At 53.6% G+C, this 26030-nt stretch overlaps 1 protein-coding gene across 8 annotated transcripts in view; it reads left to right on the forward strand.

Moving 5' to 3' along the window:
* The window catches only part of WSCD1 (WSC domain containing 1), a 248354-nt gene that overhangs the window by 190059 nt on the left and 32265 nt on the right, over window positions 1–26030 (forward strand). For 4 of the 8 annotated variants that reach the window (XM_005582657.5, XM_045375512.3, XM_045375513.3 and 1 more), the window contains 3 exons: window positions 13574–14288; window positions 20254–20368; window positions 22220–22404. In XM_005582657.5, coding sequence (XP_005582714.3) covers window positions 13862–14288; window positions 20254–20368; window positions 22220–22404 — 727 coding nt within the window. In that variant the 5' untranslated portion in view covers window positions 13574–13861. Of the gene's footprint in view, window positions 1–2446; window positions 2539–3720; window positions 4005–4298; window positions 11323–13573; window positions 14289–20253; window positions 20369–22219; window positions 22405–26030 lie in introns of those variants that run through there. The other 4 variants (XM_005582658.4, XM_045375511.3, XM_015437534.3 and 1 more) reach the window with 4 other exon arrangements.

A 26030-nucleotide genomic window follows, 5' to 3' on the forward strand; every position in this document is an offset into this window, starting at 1 on the left:
TGAATTCCTCCACACTGATGTTGCGAGTCAGTTAGGTTCCAATGCGCTATCTATCATCCATATCTATCAATTGATCGATCTATCTATCTATCTATCTATCTATCTATCTATCTATCTATCTATCCATCCATCCATCCATCCATCCATCCATCCATCCATCCATCCATCCATCCATCTATCTATCTATCTATCTATCTATCTATCTATCTATCTATCTATCTATCTATCTATCTATCCATCTATCACAGCTAGTTGCCATCCCAGCAGCCATCTACTAACATAGAAACAATTTTGATGAAGTGGGGATGTGCTCTGAGAAGACTGGCCTATCCCCAGAGGATGAATTATAATTAGCCAAACCCATTCCTCTTGGCCAGGTATTGGCTGAGGGGTACTCATAGGATTCATTTCTGGCCAATGGGCCGTGCCAGAAGGCGGATCTGGCAAAAGTTTCCTTACCCAGTGAAAAAAGAAGTTCATGGGAAGAAATGTTCCTTCCTTTCTTGACTTAGGGAATCATCATTTGGGGAAGTCACAAACAGTGCTTCAGTTGTCATTTTGCAGTCAGGAGGGGGCGGTCCAGGGAACACGGAGAGGCCACCCCTGATCCTGACATCAGTGAGCTGCTGAATCACCCAACCTTGGAACTGCCTACCTCCAGGCGTCTTGCTGTCTGAGAACATAAACCCTTTGATTGACACCACTTTTACTTTGCTATTTGTTACTTGAGGCTGCAGGCATCCTGACTGATACAGCAGAGCTCTCTCTTTGTGGTATGTTTTCACTCTGGTCTGTTTTCTCGTCCAGTTCTTCACACTGGAAACTCCTGCAGGGGACTGGTTCTTTTTATCAAAGACTCTCCAGTGTTCAACACAAAATCTAACACACAATGGGTGCCTTGCTTAGTAAATAAATGAAAAGATGGCTGGCTGGAAGGAAGGAGGAATAAGCCATCAGATGACATGAAATTAGGAGGTGATGTAAATACCTAGGATCCAATAGTTGAGGTCTGCAAAGAGAGGAGCGGACGACTCAAGAGCCAAACACAGAAAGATGGGATTGTTGTGAGGTCATACCTGTCTGATTCTTAGTCCCAGACTCCTGGGGGGCGGGGGGATACCTTTCTCAGCAGTAAATGGACATATGATGGCAGCTTTGTGGGACCCATTGCTTTTGGGACAGGGATGGTATGCAAGTGACTGTGAAACAGTCCCAGCTATGTGGAGAGAAGAGCTGAGGGGCAAGGCATTGGACTGTGATTAGGAGTGACTCTGTTATCAGCCCTCCCTATCACTTCTCACTGGTCACCATCACTAGAAAGAAGGGCTTTGTCCTGACACTGAAATACTCCTGGCCGTGTTGACTCCCAAGTCCTTCTCAACTACTTCCTGAGTTCTTTCATGCACTTCCTTCCTCAACCTCCCTCCCTAGAGTCAGTAGTTGCCTCTAGCATCTACCCACACAGGGGCTGTTTAATGCTCCCCTGGTGGGTGGGTGTGGGGGGGCTTTGCAGGGCAGGTGCATCGTGACATCGGCACAGATGGCATGGATACCCAGCAGCCTTTTCCTTTCTCAAGTCACCTCCTTCCCTGGTGTCAGCCACATCAACTCTTCTGCTTGATTATTCTGTATCAAGCGTCTGATGCTGCAGACGGCCACTTCTCCTGAATAGTAGCTGCCGGGAAGTGTCTGGCTCCCCAGAGGAGCCGGGCTTGAGTTCTCCTGGGTTCAACTGGCTGTGAGCCTTTTGTGGTCACCCACCTTAGGGCCTCCTCTGTCAAATGGGCACATGAAGGCATCTATAAACTTCTCATGAGTTTTAAGTGGGAGAATGGGTACGAGAGGGCCAGGGCTGGCTTCATGGGTATGAGACCTGTGAAAGGCTCTGAATTCTGTGCTCAGAAGGGACCTGTACTGGTTTAATATCCTCCTTTTATCTCTTGAAATTCTTTATTTTAGGCCCTTCAAATTATGTAGCTGGTTATGGAGAGGGCTTTGCAAACCAAACAGCATTGCAAGACTGCACAGTGGGTTGCTGTTGTAATCATAACAACACACACATTCACATTCTGTAAAGGATATATGTGTGAAGGGGGCTTTTCTGCAAGGCTAGGACGTTGAGGCAGCACAGAATTCCTCTCTCACTGTATCCTCTTCCTGGGTTTAAGGATATTAAATCCAGGTGCCCCAAAAATCTTCAGAGCACTCGGCCTCCATGCCGATGGTGCAGACTCTGCTCTAATTCTGCACTTGGCCAGACATGGCTATGCAAACTGCAGTGTGTCTCTTCCTACTCTGGGTGCCACCTCACTGACCCGTGTAAGGAGGGACTGTGACTGGTCCCCAGGCAAGCGCTTTCCCTGCCACCTGCACCTGTTGCAAGCCAGCTCCTCGGAACCAGGCCAAGCAGCTCTGCCCCTAGCGGGAGTCGGAGGCATGAAACTCCCTTTTAGGAAGACCCAGTAAGAAGCACCGCCACCTGCTCCTGCTGCCTGTGCTGTCCTCAGCTTCTGGGAGCATCTTAGCAGCCAGCCCCGGGTGAGGACAGGGTCCACCGGTGCACCTGGCAGAGCAGGGTAGATGCTGTGACTTGGGGGCTTCGGGGGAACTGGGTGGGGCTCCTCATTGGGAAAAATCTTTAGGTTTGGATTCAGCTTTTATTTAAAGAGGGGGATTGTGTATAGACTTGTGTGACTGTTCAGCGTCTTTCCACCTCGGTGTGTGTGTGTGTGTGTGTGTGTGTGAGAGAGAGAGAGAAAGAACCTGTGGGTCAATTGCCCAGTGTGCCCCTCTATCCGAGAGTGTGTCTGTTAGTAGGCACCCGTGTGTGGCATTGCTTCTGTGGGTGACTATGTCAAGGTGTGGGTCTGTCACTGTGTGTGGTGTGGAGCAGTATGATAAGCCGGTGGCCGACCCCCGAGTGTGTAGACACGGGAGCTGGCGTCAGGGTGTTTGTAGGGCTGCGGTTCTGTGTAGGTTTGTCTCAGATTGTGTGAGAGTGTGGGTGTTCCAGCAGGTGCTTGTTTCTGAGTGTGAATGTGTGTGAAGCTGTGACCGTCTGTCTCTAGCTCTGCATGGGACGGTGATCCGGTGTGTGTATGTGTGTGTGTGTGTGTGTGTGTGTGTGTGTATTAGAGTGCTACAAACTGTGTGGCTGTGTGTGTACGTGTGCGCGCGTGTCACGGCGGCCCAGTCTGCTTCTAGGTGAGTGGGGCAGAGCCCCGAGAGTGTGTATCTGAGTGTGGGTGTCGGTGTCTCTGTCTGGGAAGCAGTGGTTCGGGATGTGTGTGTCAGGCAGTGTGCGGCTGTCGCTGTGAGTCTGCATCGGAGTGAGAGTCGTGGCGTGCTCCTCTGCGCGGCAGTGCCCCGTGTGTTTGTGGGTCTGTGTCTGGGTGTGAGCGTCATGGTGCGTGTGTTAGAGCCCGTGGGGCTCCGATGAAAGGCTGTGGCTCTGGGTGACTGGTGTGTGTGTGTGTGTGTGTGTGTGTGTGTGCGTGTGTGTGTATTAGAGTGGGTGGCGGCGTCTCTGCTCGGTACTGGCGCGTGTGGTCCGCCCCGCGCGCGTGTCTCGCGGGCCCGGGCAGGGCGTGGGCCCCCTCCCGCGAAGCCGCGACCCCTCCCCCGGGCGGCGGGCGGTGCGCACCGGCGCCTCTAGGACCCGGCGGCGGCCGGCCGCTGTCCCCGGGCCGCGCGAGTGAGCATGTGCAGAGCCCGGCGCCCGCTCGCCCGCCCGCCCGCCCGCCCGCCCGCCGCTCGCCCGCTGCCCGCCCCGGCTCCGCGCCCGCCAGCCCGCCCCGCAGCTCAGCCCGGACGCCAGCAGCCCCGGGGAGCCAGGCGGCGGCGCCCTGTGCTCGGGCGCGTGGGTCCGCTCGCCGCGGGCGGCCGGGGGCGTGCGGGCGCCGGGGCTCCTGGGCTCCGGGCACTACGGGGGCTGCGGGCTCGGCGCCCGGGGGAGGCGGGCCGTGGGCGCGGGTGCGGGCGCCCCAGCCGGCCGCGATCGCGGGGTGAGTCCTGTCTCCCGGAGCTCCATCCGGACCCCCGCGCGGGCTGGGAGCAGAGTGTTCCCCCCGCCGCGGGCAAACAAGTTTGTGCGGACGCCGCTGGGAGCGCGGCGGGGCTGCACCTGCTCCGGCTGCCGGGCGGGCTTGCGGGGGACGCCTTCCCGGGGGCCGGGGTGGCTCGGCCGGGGCAGGGGAGAGTGAGCGGGTGCGTGCGGGGCGCGGGGGGCGCTCGGCGCGGCCGGGATGGGGCGGGGGTGCGCGAGGCGCCGCACGAGCTGCGTCGCCCTCCGGAGTCCTGAGAGCCCGTCCGTTTCCTGGGAGGGCGCTGCGGCTGGGCCCGGGGAGGGGGCGAGGGCAGGGTGTGGGGTGCGCACAGCCTCCCTCCTAGGCGGCGACGTTTACCCAGAAGCAGGTCCCTCTCGTTCCGCTACCAAGAGAGGCTTCCGGTCAGCGGAGGGTTTGCTCCGTCTCTTGGTGAACTTGAACAGAGGCAAAAGCAAAACGTATGTATTTTGTCCGGAAAATTACCCAGTGTAGAGCTTTGTGTCTTCGTAGGTTTGGACGGAGACTCACGACTGGAGGTTGCTAAACTGCGTTTTTCTTGGCTACTCTGGAGCGTACCTGGCTGGGTCCCCTGCCTCCGGTAACCTCGCTGGTGGTTTTCCTGAGCATTTGTGCTCCTGGGATGATGCCTGCTCTGCTGATCGGGAATGCGGGTGGGGAAGAGGACCGCGCTTCCTTCCACTGGGCGGTGGGAAGGCTGATATAGGAGTTCTAGCCCCATAGCCCTGCACTGGGATCCAGCTGCTCCCCATACTGGCCCTGCCCCTGCAGCTCCCAAGATGGACAGATGCAGGACTCCCCTGTACTTTTCTAACATGAGACACCCGCATCCCTCTTGTTGCTGGAACAGCATGCTTAGGTTTACGGAGGCACTTGGGTTATCCCACTTTGGGATCAGGAGTGGGGGCCTTTCTTTTTTCCTCTGATTTGCCTAGGTTGTCAGGCACAGAAAGGGTGATGGGGAGTGAAAGTTAGAGGAGGTATAAAGCTGGCTTGCCCTGTGCTATTTGCAGTCAACCCCTCCCGGTGGCTGCAGGTGCTGGGGAGAGCTAGGGGAGGTTTCCTTGGGCTATGGGAGAATGAGGTTCGTCTCTCTCAAGCATGCTCCCCACCCCCACACACTTAGATTGGCCCTCAGGAGATCCTCCGGGAAGAGGCCTCAACCGGCCGCCAGAGCCCAGGGTTTCTAGGAGGAAGAGCAGGAGCTCTCCCAGGCACGGGGGCTTGGTGGTTGGGCTGGTGGCTGAGCCTGACTGCCTCATCTTCCCCGCCAGAAGGCCCTCACCTGTGGCTGCATCCGCCAGCCCTCAGCAGGGCCATTTCCACAGCTCCTCTGTAAAAATGCCTTATTCTGGGGTGAGGGGATCCTTCTCTTTAGTGGGCATTGTGCTCTATGGGGTACTGTCCTGCGGCCTTTAGCATGTCTGGTTGGAAGTGAAGAGAGGCTGGGATAAGGCAGAAGGCCAGACTCCTGTCTCTTCCTTCCGAGCAGAAGTGGATATTCAGGCCCACCAGTGGGTCTGCTGCTGAAGCTTGAGTCTCCAACCTGATAAGTTCAGCCAGAGCACTGGGCAGTGAGTCACAGAGCTGGTTCCTTATGGCATCGGCCTGAGCAGGTGACTCAGAGCCTCTGAATCCAGAGCCTCCAGGCCCCGATGGAACCCCTCGAGCAGGGCCTCTTGGGAAGTGGTGTTTCTCATCACAGAAGCCCCAAGCTTGTACTCCCATCCGGCTCAGACCCCCATCAGCCTTGGTGAGACCAGCTCCCCAACTCTTTCTCTGGAGGCACAATGAGGTCAAGGCCAAGGACTTTGGGGCAGCTCAGTGTTTAGACCTTCAGGGTCTTAGGCCTTAAAATGCAGGTGATAATCATGTACACTAGCAGGGCCAGAGATGGCCCTAACATCCAGGGCTGCTCATCTAGGGAATGAGGGAGTGAACGTGGCCTTGCGCTCACTACCTTCTCCCTGGGCCTCCTGGGCTGGCCTTCACATTCTTCCTTTAATCTCTCCTCATCATGGCTTTGCTAAGCGTGTTGACATACGCCTGAAAAATTATCGTAAGTGTGCCACTTGGAGAATGTGATCAGGGAGGAACTCTGCATATGTCCTGCCTCCTGGTGTGGATGTGAGAAGTGGATGGAAGAATGGGCTGGGTTGATTTCATCAGCTGGTAGCTGTTAAGGCCCCTCCCCTCCCCTTCGCTTCCCTTCCTTTGCTTTTGAAAGCCCCTGGAGATGTAAGCTCCCTCCCAGAGGGTGGCTCCCTTGACATGAGGGGGTCATGAGTATTCTGAGGACAGGGATGTGCAGCAGGGTGTGTTGGGCTCTCTCCCACAGCCCGAGTCCCCCGTCCCATTGGCAGGTCTGACTCTGGTTGGGCATTCCACTCATTTGTCCACCTGTATCCAACTCACTCAGTGGAGTTTGAACACCTGTTTGCCTTCCAGGTTCTCAGATGGACTTGAGACGACCCTTAAGCTTTCAGCACCAGGTGGAAGAAAAACACGAATAAGTGAACAAAATAAGGTTCTATAAAAGAGATAGCTCAGGCCAGGCGTGGTGGCTCACACCTGTAATCCCGATGTTTTGGGAGGCCGAGGTGGGCAGATCACCTGAGGTCAGGAGTTCGAGACCAGCCTGGTCAACATGGCAAAACCCCATCTCTACTAAAAATACAAAAATGGTGGCGTGCACCTGTAATCCCAGCTACTAGGGAGGCTGAGGCAGGAGAATCGCTTGAAACCAGGAGGTGGAGGTTGCGGTGAACCAAGATCATGCCACTACATTCTAGCCTGGGTGACAGAGCGAGACTCCATCTTGAAAAAGGAATAAAAAGAGATAGCCCAGAGATAGGCTGGAAAAGGTTGAGACTGGCTATTTCAAAAGTGAGAAAGGCTGCAAATCAGGTGCCAGGAAAGGAAAAATGCCAGCTCCCACGCTGGTGCTCTGTCTTTCTGTGTGGACCCAGCCCCTAGCACGGTGTTTGGGAGGATCTCTGTCCTTGGTATTGCACACGTGAAGATCATGTGATATGGTTGATGATGATATGCACTTGGAATTAGAGCGATTTAGCAATAGCTGTTTGGATTTGTTCAGGTTAATTGGCCTTCTCTGTCTCAGATTCTGCATCTGTATGATAGGGATGGTAATGATTTTGGCCTCACAGATATGTGGGGAGATCACTCATTCATTTTTCCATCTGACCATTCATCCAATGCACTTGACAGTTGGTGAAAGTACCTTGACCTCTAATATGGTAGGTTAAAGTTTTTATTTATATGAACCCCAGCAGTGGGTTAACTGAAGGGGCTTTCCTCTTTTGCATGGAATGGAGTTCTGACCTATTATGTTTTATACCCTTTTAGCAACATATTAAAATGTTGAATCTTTTTTCAAGCTCTGAAGTCCAAACTCTTAAGAGATTTCTTGTCTCATCAAAGACAAGGATCCCACTCCACTTGCATTTCCCAGACCTTGATCCCCCAAAGGACCCAGCAGATTTTTGTTTAGTGGGTCTCTTGCTCTTTTTCTCAGTCTCTGAGACACAGTCGTGAGGAATGTGAGTAATGGCAGCATGGCCCTGAGCACTGAAGGATGTCCAGTCCAACAGGTACTTATTTTCAGGGGCATTCCCTGTGCCCCACCCAGAGGTGGGCAGAGGCACTGACTGTGCCTTTAAGAGGCCCTCAGGCTGGAAGGAGAGGCAGGGACATCAGCAGGGAACCCTGACTCAAGACCACACACCACCCAGGCACACTTTGTAGCAGCATCCAGCCTCGTTGCTTAGTGCCTAGCACTGAGGAGTGGTTCTGCTCCAGACACCAGGGAGGCTTTGTGGAAGAGGTGGCATGGGAGCTGAAACTTGACGGCCTGGAGCATTTCAGAGCCATAAGATGGGGCACAAGCGTCCCTGGCTGGTGGAAGGGCATGCGTGAGGGTGCTTGAGGCATCTTTCGCTAACCAGGTGATGCCCTGGTGGGATACAGGGCTGGCTTGTATATCCCTGGGAAGCCATTACAGGCTGTAGCATCATTAGCTCCTCATAGTAGAAAGATCACTTGCTTAGATGAAAAGGGACAGCCTTTTGGAGAGGGAATGGGGTCCAGAAGCCAGGCACTATGCCCGAGCGGGGCAGGGGCAGGGGCAGGGGCAAGGGGAAAGTCACAGGAGGGGAATCAGGAGCTGTGAGCCCAGCTGGAGGCTCCTGCATGTACTCTGCCCAGGTCCTGAAGCTGAGACCCCCCTGGCTGCCAGTCATTGAGGCTGAGGCTTCGAGCTTCTAGGACCCAGACGCCCATCACCTTCATATCTGGAGAGCGACATTCTGGGCCCTATTCTCGTCATTAGGGCTCCTGCCCTGCAAAAAGCAGGCAGCTCCAAGTCCCAAGAGATTTGCAGCCCTTACTGCAGCTGCCACAGTAGCTGAGATCCTTCTGGGGATGTCTGGTGTCATTTTCCCTTCAGCTGCCACGGCCTGTTCTCTCTGACAGGGGGTCGCAGGGAGGTAGAGTCACCTGACTGAACCCCAGTGGTCACTAGCTGCACCTGGGCCAGTTCCGAGTTCTATCCTGCAGCCCCTACCCCCAGGGACTGCCTCCTCTCCTCTCCCTGCTGCCACCCCTCAGTCTCTGGACCCCTAGCCTGGCTGAGAGGTGGCCACCTGACCAGCCCAAGCCAGGCTGGGCAACTGCCACTCCCTCGGTCCCAAATGGCCACAAAGTAATAGACAAAAGCTCAGGTTGTCTGAGTCCCCAGGTGCTCTGGACTCCTGCTCCCTTCCTGAGACTTCCAGAAGCCCCTTTGTTCTGTTACTCTCCTCTCATGCTTGACAGGGAACTCAGGATCTCCGTCTGCAGGCCCTGCTCTTCTCTAGGGTGACCCCAGGGCAGGGCAGTGGGTGTGCACCTTTGTCCAGCCCTGGTGTGCCTCCTCCACCCCCAGTAGGGCCAAGCCCCAGGCAGGGATAGAACCCCCCACCCACCCAGCCCCAGCCTTCCCCTGAAGCACTCTGCAGGGTTCCAAGATGGGAGGTGCCCACGGGAAGCACACCTTGGGGAAAAATTCCCCAGACTTTCAGAGGGGAAGGGCCCCAGGCTGCCTGCCAGTCCCAGTGGGCTGGGGTGTGAACACTCACCGACAAGGCACTGTCTGGAAGGCTTGGCTGGGGAGACCCCATGTGGGGCATCATCTCTAGGAGCTTTGGCCCGGCATGACCTCAAGAAGGTGCTGACGGAGGCGCACTAAACTCCTCTCGAGAATACATCTTGCCTCGTGTGAAGCCGGAGCTGGGAAGGGGAGAGAAATAGGAAGCTTAGTGGGCATAATAGAGGCTCTGGGAGCAGGTGGCCTGGTCTGAGTGCTGGCCCTGATCTGTCTGGCTTTGGGCAGCGTACATCACCTGGCTCAGCTTCAGAGACCTCAGTGCTCAAATGGGGTATACAGGGCATTGCTTGGTGGGTTGCCTGGAGGAAATGAGATGGTGGATGGTGCAGGTACAGCCCAGTTCAACCTATTCACACTGCAAATGCTTCATAACAAAGCAATTGCTAACAGCAGTCTCAGCATGGGGATCAGCTGCGAGCAAGAGTGGGATCCTGGGTGCACTCCAGGGACTGTGGGGGCTCAGAGCTGGGGAGAGGCCTCTCGAGTCTGACTTCACCAGTGGCACAACTACTACAGGCCCATCCTCCGGCTTTTCCTTGCTTGCCTCTTTTGCATTCATAACCAAGCCATGCCACAGTCTATAGGGAACAGAGCCACAGCGGATTCATGTCCACTCCCTCATTTGATCCCGTAAAGCACGTTTACCCCCATTGAACAGATGATGAGCCTGAGGCCCTGCCCTGTGCAATGCTTTGCTCGAGGTAGGTTTACTGTCATGGACAGCCTTCTGGCTTTCGGGTGTAGTGGGTATAGCTGATGGCCTCCCAGGCCCTATGCAGACGAGCAATGGCTAGGATTCTGTCCCCGACCCCAGGTGTTGGCCGGTTCTGCTCTCTGACTGACCTCATGGCTTGGCTGTGCGCCCTTGTGCAGATGCTCCAAGTTTCCCAGCCCACCCCCAGGCCTCTCGTGGGTTCAGTCACTCAATAAACATTTACCATCGCTGCCCTGCTAGCTGTGGGCTGGGATCTGGGAACATGGAGATACACCAGGTGTGATCTCTGCCCTGGAGCGGGGCTGCCAGCCTTGAGGAGAGTGCCACGTTGTGATGTTGGCTATAAAGTGTGGTGGAAGTCCAGGGCAGGGTGACAAGTTCCTGATGCTTATTTTTTATTTGTTTATTTTTTTGAGACAGAATCTTGTTCTGTCAACAGGCTGGAGTGCAATGGCATGATCTTGGCTCACTGCAACCTCCGCCTCCCGGGTTCAAGTGTTTCTCCTGCCTCAGCCTCCCGAGTAACTGGGACTGCAGGTGCACGCCACCACGTCCAGCTAATTTTTGTATTTTTAGTAGAGACAGGGTTTCACCATGTTGGCCAGGCTGGTCTCCATCTCTTGACCCTGTGATCCGCCCGCCTCGGCCTCCCAAGGTGCTGGGATTACAGGCATGAGCCACCGCGCCCGGTCTTTTGTTTCCCCCTACCGGCCTACCCGCAGTGAGTTTTCCAGGCTGGGAATCTGCTTTGTGATTTTAAAAGTTGGGAGTGCAGCCTGCTTCATAGAAGACCTGGGCCATGGAAATCTGGCCTGCACACGGCTGGCTGTGGTGTCCGCACCAGCACCTACCTCCCCAGACCAGGGAAGCCTCTTTTGGAAGGGGGGCACCAGAAAATACTTTGGAGGACCGTGGGATCCTGGGTGAGATGGATTGAATCCTGATTCATCCGCTCTGACCGCTCCCTACCTCAGCCCTACTTGTACTGTATATCCAAATCCTATCTAGAAAATCTATACAGAATTCACAGTATACCCTGCCTTCAAAATTCCGAACTGTTGAGCTCCTGCCTGCCTTTCTGCTCCATCTCATCAGAAACCTTCTCACAGCAGGAGTGCTACCCTCTCCCCTTCAGTGGTACAGGATGGATGTGATCCCTAGTTTGTAACCGGAGCCCCTTTGTGAACAGACCTGGAGACCCCTCCTCATAGAATTACATCATAGAAAGGATGACATAAAGCTCATCCCAGGCACTCTTGTTAACTCCATGCTTCTGAAAGCCCTCAGCTCCATCAAGCTGTGTTCCTGGACTGCCTGGGGGCCTGTGCCCATGCACTGCTCCATCTCTCCCACGTTTCAGGCTTCATCCATGGCTCTGGGTAAGTGGAATTTGAGATTTCACTGCCCTGACCCCAGAGGAGCAGGTTTCTGATGTCAGGATTTACGTATCAATTTATCTGTGGTCTCGTTTGTTTTTAAGATGTATTCATAAATGAAGATCACTGAGCATCCGCACTCCCAGGCCTCCTGCTGGGGCCGGGGTTAGGAAAATGACCGAGGCATGGCCTGTAGCCCTAAGTAGATGACAGACTTTGGAGGGTGACTGACAAGTAGATGGACAGTTCTGATCAGCCTCACAATGGCGAGTGCTGGGCTGAGGGTCAGCAGGGGCTGCGGAAAGCCTGAGGAATCTTCAGGGAAGCTTTCTCTGAGGAACAATATCTGGCCTGAGCCTTGGAGGACACACAGGGATTTGATAAGTGAAGAGGAAGGAACAGGCATAAATAAAGGGTAGCTTGTGCAAAGGCACCGAGGCAGATGTGCTGTGGTTCCTGGTGGTTCTGCTGCAACGTGGAGTGTGTGTGCGCATGTCTGCATTTGAGATGAGGAAGCCAAAAAAAGAGACCGGGCAAGAGATGAGGCTGGATGGGCTGGATCACGAAGGGGCCCTTGTATGTCATGCCGAGGGGCTTAGCGTTTATCCAGTAGCCACGGGGAGCTATTGAAGGGGGTTTTAAGCAGGGGTGCGCCATGATCAGATTTGCGTGTATGGAGGATCACCCTGGCAGCCTTGTGGAAGATGGATCGGAGGGTCCAAAGCTGGAGGCAGAGAGATCAGCCAGGATTTCTTGGGATTTTCTCTGAGGTTTTACAAATCTGATGAGGCTGTCTGGGGTGGGCCTGGCAGATACGTCAGCCTAGAAAATAGAAGCTCTGGAGAACCGTCTGCAATTTCCAAACCCAGAATTTAATTGCAGCTTCATTTGCTGATTACTGAGTCTGCTACCTCTGCCCCAGCCTAAAGGACCAGCTGACCCACATTTCCACATCTCTGCCCTCCCCAAGGGCCTCAGAACCTGGCGGCCCTCACCGTTTAGTCAGAGAGGCTCATGCCTATCTGGGATCTTTGTCCCAAGCCTCCAAGCTTTCTGGGGGCCTGGAATGCCAGCTCAAACATTGTCCTTCCTCTCACACCCGTTGTCTATCCCTGGTGCACAGAGCAGCCATTGAGTGGCTGCACAGGCCTGGCGGGGGGCCCGGGCCAAGTTAGTTACAGGCAGTGGCTTAGTCACGCTTCTGGGGGCCTTTTTTTCTGGGATAAGCCTGTCCTTGTGCTAAGGGCTTCGCTCACACAGCAGCCCAGGTCGTTGCAGCTGCAGAGCCCTCTGCCAACCCCAACAGCACGCTTCAGAGGTGCCGCCAATGGGAACCGAAACCCAGAGTGACAGCTGAGTCCTGGGGAGCGGAGAGACCCACGGAAGGCAGATCAGAGAGCCTTCCGCCTTCTCTGCTCCAGGTGCTCGGCCTCTGTTTGCAGGTGCACGGCTCAGGCGCTACCCTGGTCCTTTGCTTCTGGCCTCTGGAGTCCAGGAGGCCTGGGAAGGCTACGCAATCCCCTCCCTCCCCTGGGCCCCATCCTGTGTGAAAGCCAATGACCAGCCTGTGCAGAAGCTCCTTCCAACCCGGGCCCACAGTTCCAGTGCACCGCTGGGAGTCAGCTGATTACATGCATACACCAAGCACCTGCAGCATAGTCCTGCCTGGGCTAGGTACATTTATATGTGGTAGTGTCTCACGGCAGGCTGGGCCGTGTAGTCATTGAGAGTCCAGGCTCTGCACACAGACTCTTCCAAACCTTGGCTCTCCTGTTTACCAGCTGTGTGGCTTGGGGAAAGCGAGCTAATATGCCTTCTTTTGCCACAGTTTCCTCATCTGTGAAACAGGGATATGATATCTCTACCTTGTTGGATTGGTTTCAGGGTTAAGTGAGATAATATGCAAAGTGTTTAGCTGAGTGCCTGACACACAGGAAGGGCTGAGGAAAGAGCCCCTGCTGCTGTTCCTGCTCCTCCTTATTATTTCTATCATCCTCATTACTCCTCAAGGGGAGAGCTGTTATCCCCATTTTGCAGATGGGGAAACTGAGGCCCAGCAAGGTTAAACAACCCACCCAGTGTGACGCAGCTGGCCAGTAACAGAGCTGAGATTTAAACCTGGCTTTGTCCAGTGCTCCTGCAACACAGCTGGTCCCTTGGATAAAGCAAGCACAGAGTGAGGGGTGTCGCAGCCTGGGAGTGCCGCATAGTGGACCCTCCTATTACATCCCAGTGTTCTTTCTCCACCTTCCAGATTTCTGCACCAGGAGATGAGGGTCGGTGGAGCCCTAGAATGGAGATGTCCTTGACACCTGGGCAGAAGCTGCAGCTGCAGGACCCTCTGGCCACTGGAGATAAGTAATGGTGCCATTTGCACACCTACTGGAAACGGGAAAGGAACAGTGAGTGACCCCAGGCGAGCACAGGCAGGTGCCAGGAGCCAGGATGCAAGGATGACGTCTCCGGAGGCCCTGGCCTCCCACCCGCCTGGGCGCTAGGAGCCATCCCGGGGCTCCAGCCAGGAGCCCTGCTGCCCAGGGGCATGGCCAAACCTTTCTTCCGACTCCAGAAGTTTCTCCGCCGAACACAGTTCCTGCTGTTCTTCCTCACGGCTGCCTACCTGATGACCGGCAGCCTGCTGCTGCTGCAGCGGGCCCGAGTGGCCCTCCCACAGGGCCCCCGGGCACCTGGCCCCCTGCAGACCTTGCCAGTGGCCGCCGTGGCCCTGGGCGTGGGCTTGCTGGACAGCAGAGCGCTGCATGACCCTCGAGTCAGCCCAGAACTGCTGCTGGGCGTGGACATGCTACAGAGCCCCCTGACCCGGCCCCGTCCCGGCCCCCGCTGGCTCCGGAGCCGCAACTCGGAGCTGCGTCAGCTGCGTCGTCGCTGGTTCCACCACTTCATGAGTGACTCCCAGGGACCGCCTGCCCTGGGCCCTGAGGCTCCCAGGCCCGCCATCCATAGCCGAGGTAGGCGCTCAGCTGCATTTAGGGGAGCTGTTCCCAGGACCCCTATTCAGGGTCACAGGTTTGGTGTCGTCTTTCTCTCTTCAGGTTCATAGCCTTCACCGCTAGATGGTTCTTTCCTTCTGCTCTGCAGGTCAGGAAGGGACCTGTGACGTGAAGTCCTTTAGGGTTTTGCTCACTCACCGGCTGGAATTCCACATGACTCAAGGCTGAGATGTTGTGAGCAGGTCACTTAGCACTCCGGCTTTGGATTCAGACAGACATTGGCTGGAATCCTGGCCAACAATTTTTTTGTTTCTCAGGCGGTGGATCACCTGAGACCAGGAGTTCGAGACCAGCCTGGCCAACATGGTGAAACCTGTCTCTACTAAAAAAATATAAAAATTAGCCAGGTGTGGTGGCACATGCCTATAATTCCAGCTACTTGGGAGGCTGAGGCAGGAGAATCCCTTGAACCCAGGAGGCAGAAGTTGCAGTGAGCCGAGATTGTGGCATTGCACTCCAGCCTGGGTGACAGAGCAAGACACTGTCTCAAAAAATATATATAATAATAATAAAAATAAAAATATAACTGACGAGCAGAGGGGAGGGCTCAGCCCTGAGTGCAGAGCGTGTATGTCTCAGGAAACCAGTGGCACCCCTTTCCTTTAAGTTACCCCTAATGACTTATAGAGGTGATGGAAGGGACTCCAGTAAAAGCAAGAGAGATTGTGGCTAGATATAAGCAGGACTGATATCCACATTTATATACCAGTATGGTCTTATCAGTTGTTAAAATAATTGCACTACTTCCAGGTTGGTTGGTAAATGGTTCCTGACCTGGGCCGCTGGGGGGTGCCTCTACATTCTGGCTACCTCCCCAGTGGCCCCCAGACCTCCCCCTTATCCAGCAAAGAGAGGGTTAATGTGATTCCAGCACCAAATGGTGGCAATTCCGAACGGTCAGTGCACTCCATAGGTTGTCCAGTATTGTGAATGTGTGCCAGGATTGAAGGAAGAATTTGCTCTCCTTTGAACAGTATAAGAACCAGGTCTGGGGAGGCTGTGCCGTCATGGTCATCAGAGAATGGGGGAAGGCAGAGTGCTGACCTGCAAGCCCTCTGGGCCCCTTCCTGTCATGGGGCTCCATGGGCCAAGCACAGCCAGTCGGGCCTCACTGGCGGAGAGCAGCCCGCGGCCCAGCCCTCGGGACAGCTGCTGGGGCTGCAAACAAAGCGGGTGTCTCTCTGTGGCCCGGGCAGCCCGCCATCCTCCTGAAAGGGGATCCTGCAAGGCGCGGAAGCTGCAGGAGGCACCATCAATCACTGAGCATTTCATTATACCTTGGACAACATCCATAATGGAATAAAATGTCAGTAAGTTTACTAGGGGAAAAATAGTAACTTCTCCATAGCCAGTTTGTTTTTTATTGATAGTAATTTCCAAAGACATTCCAATATCTTCAAAGCCATCGTTAATAGCCTCACGGAGTGTCCATTTTGATGTGCAAATGAACAGATGCAGAGTCACAGACAATAAGGCGATGCCTCCATTTCAGCCGAAAGTAATAAATCCGCCTCAGAATGGGTCCCAGTGTATCCCTCGGAAGTTCTTTCTTTCCTGAACATTCTCGCCTCTGTCGGGGAGTTAGAAAAGCTGTTCGTTCTGCGTCCAGATAAAAGAGCTCGCCTCCTTCTCACAAACAGAGGGGCCTCTGTGTCTCAGGCCCCTTGCTGCACACTGAGACGGGCCCAGCCAGGCCCGGGCTCGCCCTCCATCAAATGGCCGGCTGGTCACAGGTGGACCATTCCTTGTTTCCAGAAGAACCAGAGCCTGACTGCTTGAAACAATTTTTTTTTCCTCTCTTTTATTAACGTGTTAATTATTCAGCCAATATTTACTGATCCATCCATCACACATCCCAGGTTAGAGTGTAGGATCACAATCATAATGGCTGTTACTTATTTGAACATCTGTTATGTGCCAAGCGTTGTATTGTATAGACATACATCTGTTATCTCATTTAATTTAATCTTCAAACAGCCTTATGATGTAAGTGGTGCTATCACTGTTTTAATGATGAAGAATTTGAGTTTCAGGGAAGAAAAGTATTTTAAATGTTTTCATTATTAATAGCAATATATTAACGGTAAAAACAATCGCTGCTGAGTAATGACTGCATGCCAAGCCTTGTATTAGACATTTCACATGTGTTACCTTATGGAATTTTCACAACTACCTCGTGGAATTGGAACCATATTCCCATTTTATAGATGGAGAAGTTGAGGCTCAGAGAGAGGCAGCCGCACATCCCAGGTGGCACAGCCAGATAGTGGTGGAGCCTATTCCCAAAGGCTGTTTCCATTTACTTCCCCAGAAGCTTGTGCAGCTGGGGAAGCATGTACAGCAACAGGCAGTCTCAGCCTGGGAAGGTCTTGAGCCCAAGCACCTTGAAAACCTTGTGGTTAATTTCCCATCTACAGTGATAAATGTTTAATAATCCTGAGCTTATGCTTTGGCTGTTTAATTGAAAGCTGAAACGGAACTTCTTTGCTGAGCAACCCATCACAAATTTCTCAAATATTAGTTTTCTTTTGCTAAGTAGGCAGGTGGAGGAGAAGGATTCATTCTCACTGACGTGGGTGAAAGCTCCGTGCAGTGGTCCACGCCGGTGGTGGTGGACCTGAGACTTACAGAAGGAGAGAGGTGCACGTGGGGCTGGATGTCTGGGCAGCGGGGGGCAGTAGCATGTGCCTGTGGGCATGGCCACATGTGCTGATGGGTGTCCCCAGATGAAGGTGACCTCAAGAGGCTCAGAGCCTGGCAGGGAGCCAAGCAAACATTGGAGAAGGTGGCTGTTGTTCCCTCCTCAGCCCTGGAGTTCTCTGGTCTGAGGGTCTCCTGGGTCCCTTGGGTCTTGGTGTGGTGGGGAGTCCTGTCTCCTGCCATCTTGCTTGTTCTCCTCTGATTTGCCTTAACATAGGGCCCAGGATATTGCACCTTGGTGCACTCAGTAAAACCGTCCCTGCCTTCATATATATATGTGTGTATATATATGTGTGTGTATATATATGTGTGTGTGTATATATATATGTATTTATGTACTTCGTGCATTACTGCTAGTCCCCATGAATAATAAATAGTACTATAATTGTTCATTCATATATATATATATATATATATATATATATATATATATATTCAGACAGAGTCTTGCTCTGTCGCCCAGGCTGGAGTGCAGTGGCATGATCCCGGCTCACTGCAACCTCCACCTCCCAGGTTCAAGTGATTCTCCTGCCTCAGCCTCCTGAGTAGCTGAGACTACAGGCATGCACCATCACTCCCAGATAATTTTTTGTATATATATATATTTTGTATTTTTAGTAGAGACGGGGTCTCACCATCTTGGCCAGGATGGTCTCAAACTCCTGACCTCAAGTGATCCGCCTGCCTTGGTCCCCCAAAGTGCTGGGATTACAGGTGTAAGCCACCACGCCTGACCCCAGCCTTTGTATTTAGGCTCTCGGCTCCTAACTTTGCACCCTCCAGGCATGTCAGCATGGTTTTTAGGAGCTGGAACCCACCGTTCACAGTCAGGCGTGGATGATGACATTGTGCCTATCCCTGGCGAGTCACCGGGAGGTCACCAGCTCTGGTAAAGGTGTGATTCCTGTCCTCTAGGAGCCTTCAATCATGTTGCAGAGATAGGATGCATAGGTGTAAAAGATATATATTTGGAGATGGAGTCTTGCTCTGTCGCCGGGCTGGAGTGCAGTGGCACCATCTCGGCTCACCGCAACCTCTGCCTCCCAGGTTCAAGCAATTCTCTTGCCTCAGCCTCCCGAGTAGCTGGGACTATAGGCATGTGCTACCACACCAGGCTAATTTTTCGTAGTTTTAGTAGAAATGGGGTTTCACCATGTTGACCATGCTGGTCTCGAACTGCCGACCTCCGGTGATCCACCCACGTCAGCCTCCCAAAGTGCTGGGATTACAGGCACAAGCCACTGCACCCGGCCAGGTGTAAAAGATTTTTGACTCCAACAGCTAATGGCAAGGGTATAGATGGTGGATGAGTTTTTCAAGCACAGCATATAAAAACCCAGAGGAAGGGGAGGCCACTGTGCGCTGGCATGGTCAGGGTCGGAGATGTAAGGCCTGAGGACAGGCAGGAAGCGAAGGGTAGGTAGGAGGGATGAGCAGTGACAGGCCCAAACCTGGAGGCAGGAGACATGAGCCTGAGCAAGGGGAGGCGGTGTGGGTGGGCACGTATGTGTTCGACAGGTGAGGAAACCGTGGCACAGAAGGTTGAAGTTATTTAGCGAGGGCAGAGGTGGAATTAAATGTGGCGTTTACTGTCAGACAGAGTCTCACTCTGTCACGCAGGCTGGAGTGCAGTGGCACGATCCTGGCTCACTGCAACCTCCACCTCCCAGGTTCAAGTGATTCTCCTGCCTCAGCCTCTGGAGTAGCTGGGATTACAGGTGTGTGCCACCACATCCAGCTATTTTTCAAAAAAATTTTTTTTATATTTAGTAGAGACAGGGTTTCACCATGTTGACCATGCTGGTCTTGAACTCCTGATCTCAAGTGATCCACCCGCCCCGGCCTCCCAAAGTGCTGGGATTATAGGTGTGAGCCACCGCGCCCAGCCCCCGCCTTTGTATTTCGGCTCTCTGCTAAATACAAATAAAAGTCACTCCTCGATTAGGGGCCAGAAGCGGATGGTTGGCAGGCTTCCTCCCCTAGGCCACTCAGTGGTACCTTGGCTCCCCCAGCCACTGCCCCAGACCAGGCTCTTGGCAGGAACAAAGACAGTCTCCGTTGCCCTCATGGAGCACCCAGGCCTGTGGACCATCGGGACTTTTCTCCTCCCTGAAAAGCCGCTTGGGAGCCGCTGGCAGGCTGCTGGGAGGCCTTGGGCGTGTTACTTCCCAGAGGCAGCCTGATTTCTCTGGAGGCAGCGGCGCGCTCCCCAGATGACATGAATGAGCGGAACGCAGCCCTTCCTGCGGAGACGTGCGGCGTCTTTATCACAGGTGCCCGATCCAGATCTCTGCGCAGCTATTGTGGGTGTGCGTTCACAGCTTGGGGGCTGTGTGACGGCGTGTTTGCAGATTCCCACGCCGCTCCTTCAAAACACTGGTGCGGGTGACATTTACATGCCTACCCGCGTTCGCTTCGGGACTGCCATCTCCGAGCTCCTCTGCGCATCTCTGGGAGATGTCTCCCTCCCTCGGGGTGGCAGGGCAGGACTGTGAGAGACTCTCGCTGGTGCGTGCGGGCACGGCTGGCCTCTCACTGCCACTGCAGCATGGGTGTCCCCGGCATCCCCTTCCCGGGATGTGTGCAGGTGACCAGCCTGGAGAGGCCTCTGCGGTCACTTGGCCCTGCTGTTTCCCACACAGGATGCTTTCTCCTACTCTTAACGGACTCTGCAGACACACTCCAGAGATGGGGCCTTCCTCCCTCTTAGGATGACAGACTTTATCTTGAGATAGCTTGCCCCGTTTGAAAGCTCTTCCTTGAATTTGCTAAAATCAAACTTGCCCTAAGGGATTTCTTCTCTTTGGCCCACAAGGACCTTGTCTCTCAGGACACTTGCCAAGGTAGAGAGGCCGCTCTGAGCCCAGGGAGGGCAGGGCTGGAGAGGAGGGGTGGAGCCCATGAGAGGTAATCCAGCCTTCCCAACTTGTGAGTTGGGGGCAGTGGAAGAAAGCAGTGGTCAGGCTGACGCCAGGCTCCTGGCAGAGCTGTCTGGGTGGACAGTGGGCCATTAACTAAGAGAAAATGGGCAGGAAACAAACAAGAGGGAGGTGTCGGATGCTCCGTTGACTCAGCACTGAGGGGGAGGTTGCCTGCAGCTCTCATCCCCCGGGCTTCTCTGAAAGTGGCCTTGGCCAGGAAGGGAGAGGTGCCCCTGGCTTTTCCTAAGGGTGGGCCCGTGATTCCTGGGCCTCTGGTGTCAGCCATGCTTCCCTTTCTGCAGGCACCTACGTTGGATGCTTCAGTGATGATGGCCACGAGAGGACTCTGAAAGGAGCTGTGTTTTATGACTTGAGAAAGATGACTGTCTCCCACTGCCAGGATGCGTGTGCGGAGCGGTGAGTGCTGGGTCCTGGGCTGTTGATTCCACTGGGAGGAAGGTCCAGGGACAGTTCCAGAATGACGAGGCATATCAGCTACCAGTTGGCTGTCATAGCATAATTAGAACGAACTGATCAGATCCCAGTTGTCCAGAAGAAAGAAAGTTTGTTGGCAGATGGCTTGGGTGCTGGGAGCTGGGTGCTGGGTGATGGCCTGGGTGCTGAGAGCTGGGTGCTGGGTGCTGGGTGATGGCCTGGGTGCTGAGAGCTGGGTGATGGCCTGGTGCTGGGAGTTGGGTGATGACCTGGTACTGGGAGCTTGGGTGCTGGTGCTGAGTGCAGGGAGTTGCAACTTCCAGTCCAGCCATAGCAGGGACTCAGCGTGTGGCTTTGGTGAGTTCTTTTCCTTCCCTGGGACTCCATTTACTTAATATGTTTTACAATTGGATAAAGGGCTTTAACTGAGACTTCTCTGAGAGAATCTTTCCAGCTCTGGTAGGAAAAGTATTTTCACCTTGTGTGTATAACAAGGTTTACTTTTGCTGATACTTCCAGCTCACCCAGTAGTTGCCAGACACTTGTCATATGCCAGGGCAATGGTCCCTAATGTCAAGGCCTTCACAATTGACTGTGTGTGTGTGTGTGTGTGTGTACACATCTGAGAGAGGTGGGTTAAACAGAATCAGACTTCACCCTTCACTTATTTATCCCACAGATTTTTTTCACCTTTGTTATGTCATATAAATTCTTTCCACAGTCGGCTAGGTAGCAATGGGTTATCCCCATTTTACAGATGGAGAAACTGAGGCTGGGGAAAGAAAAGACAAGGTCCTTACGGAAACATACGTCATAGTCTAGATAAAGTGGAAACAGGATGATACATTCTCTTTTTAGTCTCCTAATAGATCAGGAAACTGAGACTCGGAGATGGTAAGTGACATTCAGCGTCTCACCGCTAGGATGTGGTCAAATGGGGACTTGAAGCTTGTGTTTGGATTTTCAGTCTGGGCTTTTCACATCTAGATCCACTGATTTGAAAGTATTGACTGCTTTCTGTAGTTGGAGTCCTGTGTGATTCACTGTGGGTTCCATTTCCAACCTTTCTTTACCTATGGTATTACAACTAGGTAAAAATAAGTAGAGAAATGGCTGTGGAGATGGGGGCTGTGTATAACAAGACATGACATGTGGCAGGCAATTCAGACCAGCTCATGGCCACTCACCAGGGTAAACTCTTAAATTTTTAGAGTTGTTGTGAGCCCATTATAAAACTATTGGTAGCTTAAAATCTTCTACAGTGGGAGTGTTTACACCACAGAAATTGGCAAACAGTACAAACCAGAGCTCTCCCGGTCACATACTGAGAACCAGTTTACAGGCACATCACAGATTTAGACCCATTATAACCTGTAACCAGGCACCCTGCAGGGCAGAACTGAAGGCTGGCGAGAGGGAGCAATAGGGCTGGTTCCATTAGTTTATCACAAAGGAAAGACTGTTCCCTGAACTTAGCCAGGTGACCCTTGAGTGTGGCTGGAGACTGATTCCTAAGACCAGCCATAGGCTGACAGCTGTAGCCCCTGTCTGCATGTTCACCCAGACCCAAACTCAGCTTCAAGTCCAGCCCATATCCTGACTCCAGACCCAGTTGCCATTGCATGACCATGTAAATCCTCTCCACAGTCTGCCAGGTAGCAATGAGTTATCCCTCTTAGGCAGATGGAGAATCTGAGGCAGGAGAAAGAAAAGACAAGGTCCTTACTTAAACATACTTTCTAGTCTAGATCAAGCTGAAACAGCCTGCAGTTTAGACCCCAGCCCTAGCTCTGGGCCAAGGTCCGGACTCACCCAGGCCCTGTCTCCCTTCAGGTCCTATGTCTACGCCGGTTTGGAGGCCGGGGCGGAGTGTTACTGTGGGAACCGGCTGCCAGCGACGAGCGTCGGGCTGGAAGAGTGTAGCCATGAGTGCAAAGGCGAGAAGGGCTCTGTGTGTGGCGCTGTGGACCGGCTCTCCGTGTACCGTGTAGACGAGCTGCAGCCGGGCTCCAGGAAGCGTGAGTGGGCCAGCCTCTCCCTGAGCCCTGTCCATCCCACTCACTCCGACTGCTTGTCTCCCACAGCCTCTCATTCCAAACTACCTGGGGCAGAACCTGTGCTAGCCTCCGCCCTCCCTTCCCTATTGCCATCACTGGACAGGCTCCTGGCAGGGCGGGGATGGGGCTAGGGTCCATCAAAGGCTTAATTGCTTGAGTTCCTCACTGAAGCATACCTTTGCTTGTCCCCTGCAGGAGAGAGAGACTGATTGGGAGGCCTGAGTGTGCCTCAGACATGCTGTGTGGCCTCCGGCAGCTTACTGCCCTCTCTGAGCTATAGTCTATTTTGCAAATTGCAGAGGGAGACCTAGATTTCTTTCTTTCTAAAAAATTTTTATATTTTATTTTTTATTTTTGAGATAGAGTCTCAGTCTGTCACCCAGGCCAGGCTAGAGTGCAGTGCCACGATTTTGGCTCACTGCAACCTCCACCTCTCAGGTTCAAGCAATTCTCCCGCTTCAGCCTCCCGAGGAGCTGGGATTACAGGCACCCGCCACCACACCCAGCTACTGTTTTTTTGTATTTTTAGTAGAGATGGGGTTTCACCATGTTGGCCAGGCTGGTCTTGAATCACTGACCTCAGGTGATCTGCCTGTCTTAGCCTCCCAAAGGGCTGGGATTGCAGGCGTGAGCCACGCACCCAGCCGGGAGACCTAGATTTCTAGCAATGGTGTGAGCCAGACAATCAGAAAATTCCCTAACTATAAAGCACCTAGAAATGCTGCAGAACATTTAGCAAACATTATTGTAAATGCATAGCTGAACTAGCAGGAAAGTAAGACAATCCCTTGGATCCAGAAATGAAGAACAAAGAGCCACAGTGGAGAGAGTTACAGATATGCTGTGTGGCCCTGGGGCTCAGCGGAGGGAAGCCGCCAGGCTGGGTGGCCACTCAGTTTAGATCTTAATGTCTAAGCAGGATAGGGAAGGAGGCCTTGGGCTTCTCAGGGCAAGGAATTGGATTGAAACTTCTGTATACAGTGGGATTCAATTTCACTGAAATGTAAAGCAGCGGAAGTTTAGATTAAAAAAAAAATATATCTCCCACCCATTCAGAGAGTTAGAACAAAGCTTGTCTGTCTTGACCTGAGTTCAGGTGAAGATAAACGTCTTCCTAAGAATTTGTAACCACCGCACAGGCTTGCATTTGTATGCATTTGGGGGTTCGAATTTATATGATCTGCCTGAAAGTTTCAACATGAAAGTTGGCTCTGGGTCACCTGGAGGTTCTGGCAGAGCCAAATGCAGTGTCCCCTTGAGAGCTGTGCCACCAGCCCAAGCGTAGGGGTGCCCAGCGGCGAATGCTCACTGAGTGCTGAGTTCAAAGTGGTGGAACTCAGGAGGAAACAGTCAACCAAGCTGACACGTCAGGCAGCAAGATTGGACTCCGAGGAATTTCAGTGCAAAGGGCTAGCAAATAGAGATGGCCCTGAAGGGGCCCAACTCAAAGGAGGAGTTGGAAACTCAGATTTGTCCTCACTGCAAGATGATGAGCACAAATCCACTTCCTCTAATCACAGAAGGCTCCTTGATAAAATAATAGGGCTGTGCACCATTGCACATGCTGGGGACCGTTCTTTTCATGGTTGGGAGAGGTGGGTTGGGAAGGAGTCAGAGCCTGGGAGACCACCCCCACCACTGGCAAGGGTAGGGCAGCGGTGATGGAGGCAGAGGCACAGCCCTGGGTCCTGGCTTGCTGACTCATGGACACGACCGCCTCTGGTCATGCCCTAGTAACAGGGCTCCAGGAGAGCTGACGAATTAGTTCAAGAATGGGGCAGAGCCCAGGTAAAGAGGTATTGGATCAGCTGGGCGTGGTGGCTCATGCCTGTAATCCCAGTACTTTGGGAGGCCAAGGCGGGCAGATCACGAGGTCAGGAGTTCGAGACCAGCCTGACCAACATGGTGAAACCCCGTCTCTACTAAAAATACAAAAACTAGCTGGACGTGGTGGCAGGCACCTGTAATCTCAGCTATTCAGGAGGATGAGGTGGGAGAATCACTTGAACCCAGGAGACGGAGGTTGCAGTGAGCTGAGATCATGCCATTGTACTCCAGCCTGGGTGACAGAGTGAAACTCTGTCACACACACACACACACACACACACACGAGGTGTTGGATCAAAAGCTAAGGCTTCACAGGGGTTCTGGGAGGGCTGTCCTAGCGGGGAATGGGTTTTCCAAGCAGCACAGAAGCTGAGCCCTGATAACCGTGGCTGAACCTAAAAGCCACCCGGGCTGGCAGCTATCTGTGGGGTCCCAGTGCCAGGGAGAGCTGCTCCGTGTTTGACCCCAGCTGACCGGTGCTTCTTAGGTGCCTCTTGCATTCAAACAGGATGTGTCTGAGAGCTCAGGGGTCCAGATGGGGCAATGGAGACGGGTGGAGAAACTGACAACACACCGTTTAGCTTACGGTTCACCAGTGACACCATTAGCTCGACAGTTTCTCACCTACTCTGCCAGGCTCTGACCTCACCCAGGGGTTCGCCATGGCACACGGGCAGAGTCCTGTCCTGCCACTTGGACATCCAAATAGGCTTCCTGAAGACCAAACTGCTCCATGCTGGCTTATTGGAGCTTTTATTTCTTTGGTTTCAAACAACATTCCTGCCCCCAAGTAAGACCAATTCTATATGTGGACTCCTGGTGGCCCTCCCAGCCCCACCTGCCTGCCCAGTCATTGGTTCTGAGAGGCAGTTGTTTTGCTTTAGGTCACCCATGGATTAAGAGACAGATGGTCCAATCATTCAAGCCAGCCCTAGATCTGGAGTTGGCTGGACTTGCTGTCATGGTTAGTGTTGAAGATGGTGTCCTAGCTGCCCCTGTGGACAGGCTGTGGAGCGCCCTGTGAGGTACCCTTGCCTTCCTGCCCCCTTCTTGAGGGGAGGAACTGACAGGATCAAGAGGTGACCAGGTGACCACCATTGTGAGCTGCAGCTTCTGCCAGCAAGGAACATTCACAAGGAGTAAGACCCATGAATGTGCTCCCCAGATTGGAATCAGAGTGGGTTCTGAGCCAGTCATCAACGTCTTCACCTTGGAGGCATCATTCTGCCCCAAGTGGCCCTCAGGCTCCCTCCTGGGGAGTGAGGGAGACCGGACTGTACCAGGTGACAACCTGTGTCCTGAGAGTTGCATCAGAGGCAGCCAAGGCTTCCTTCTTTAGCGGCTCACGGATCGCTCACCTGTTGCAGTATATGCAGTGCCTTCGTGCTTTATCTCATTCAGTTCATTCATTCGCTCAGCACATAGTGGGTGCCTGCTGTGTGTCGGGATCGGGGCTGGGTGTGGGGAACACAGGGGTCACCCAGGATGTAGCCTCCCCTCAGGAGCTGTGTTCTGGAGGCCCCGTGGCCCCCTTTTGTCCCTCCCTGTGTCCCGGGGCTTGCTGGAATCTTGATCCGTCCCCCATCTCTGGATCATGCCTGCCCTGCTGACTCTCCCCATTGTCTCTTCTACCCCTGTGGAGCTGGTTGAGGACCAGTGCCCAGTCCATTGCAATGTTTGTTCTTTGAGGCTCCAATCATGCCAAAGAATGAGAAAGAGATTTGTGAGCCCAGCACCTGCCACCACCCTCGACCTTGACA

The sequence above is a fragment of the Macaca fascicularis genome, chromosome 16 (genome assembly GCF_037993035.2).
Source record: "Macaca fascicularis isolate 582-1 chromosome 16, T2T-MFA8v1.1".
NCBI lineage: Eukaryota > Metazoa > Chordata > Mammalia > Primates > Cercopithecidae > Macaca > Macaca fascicularis.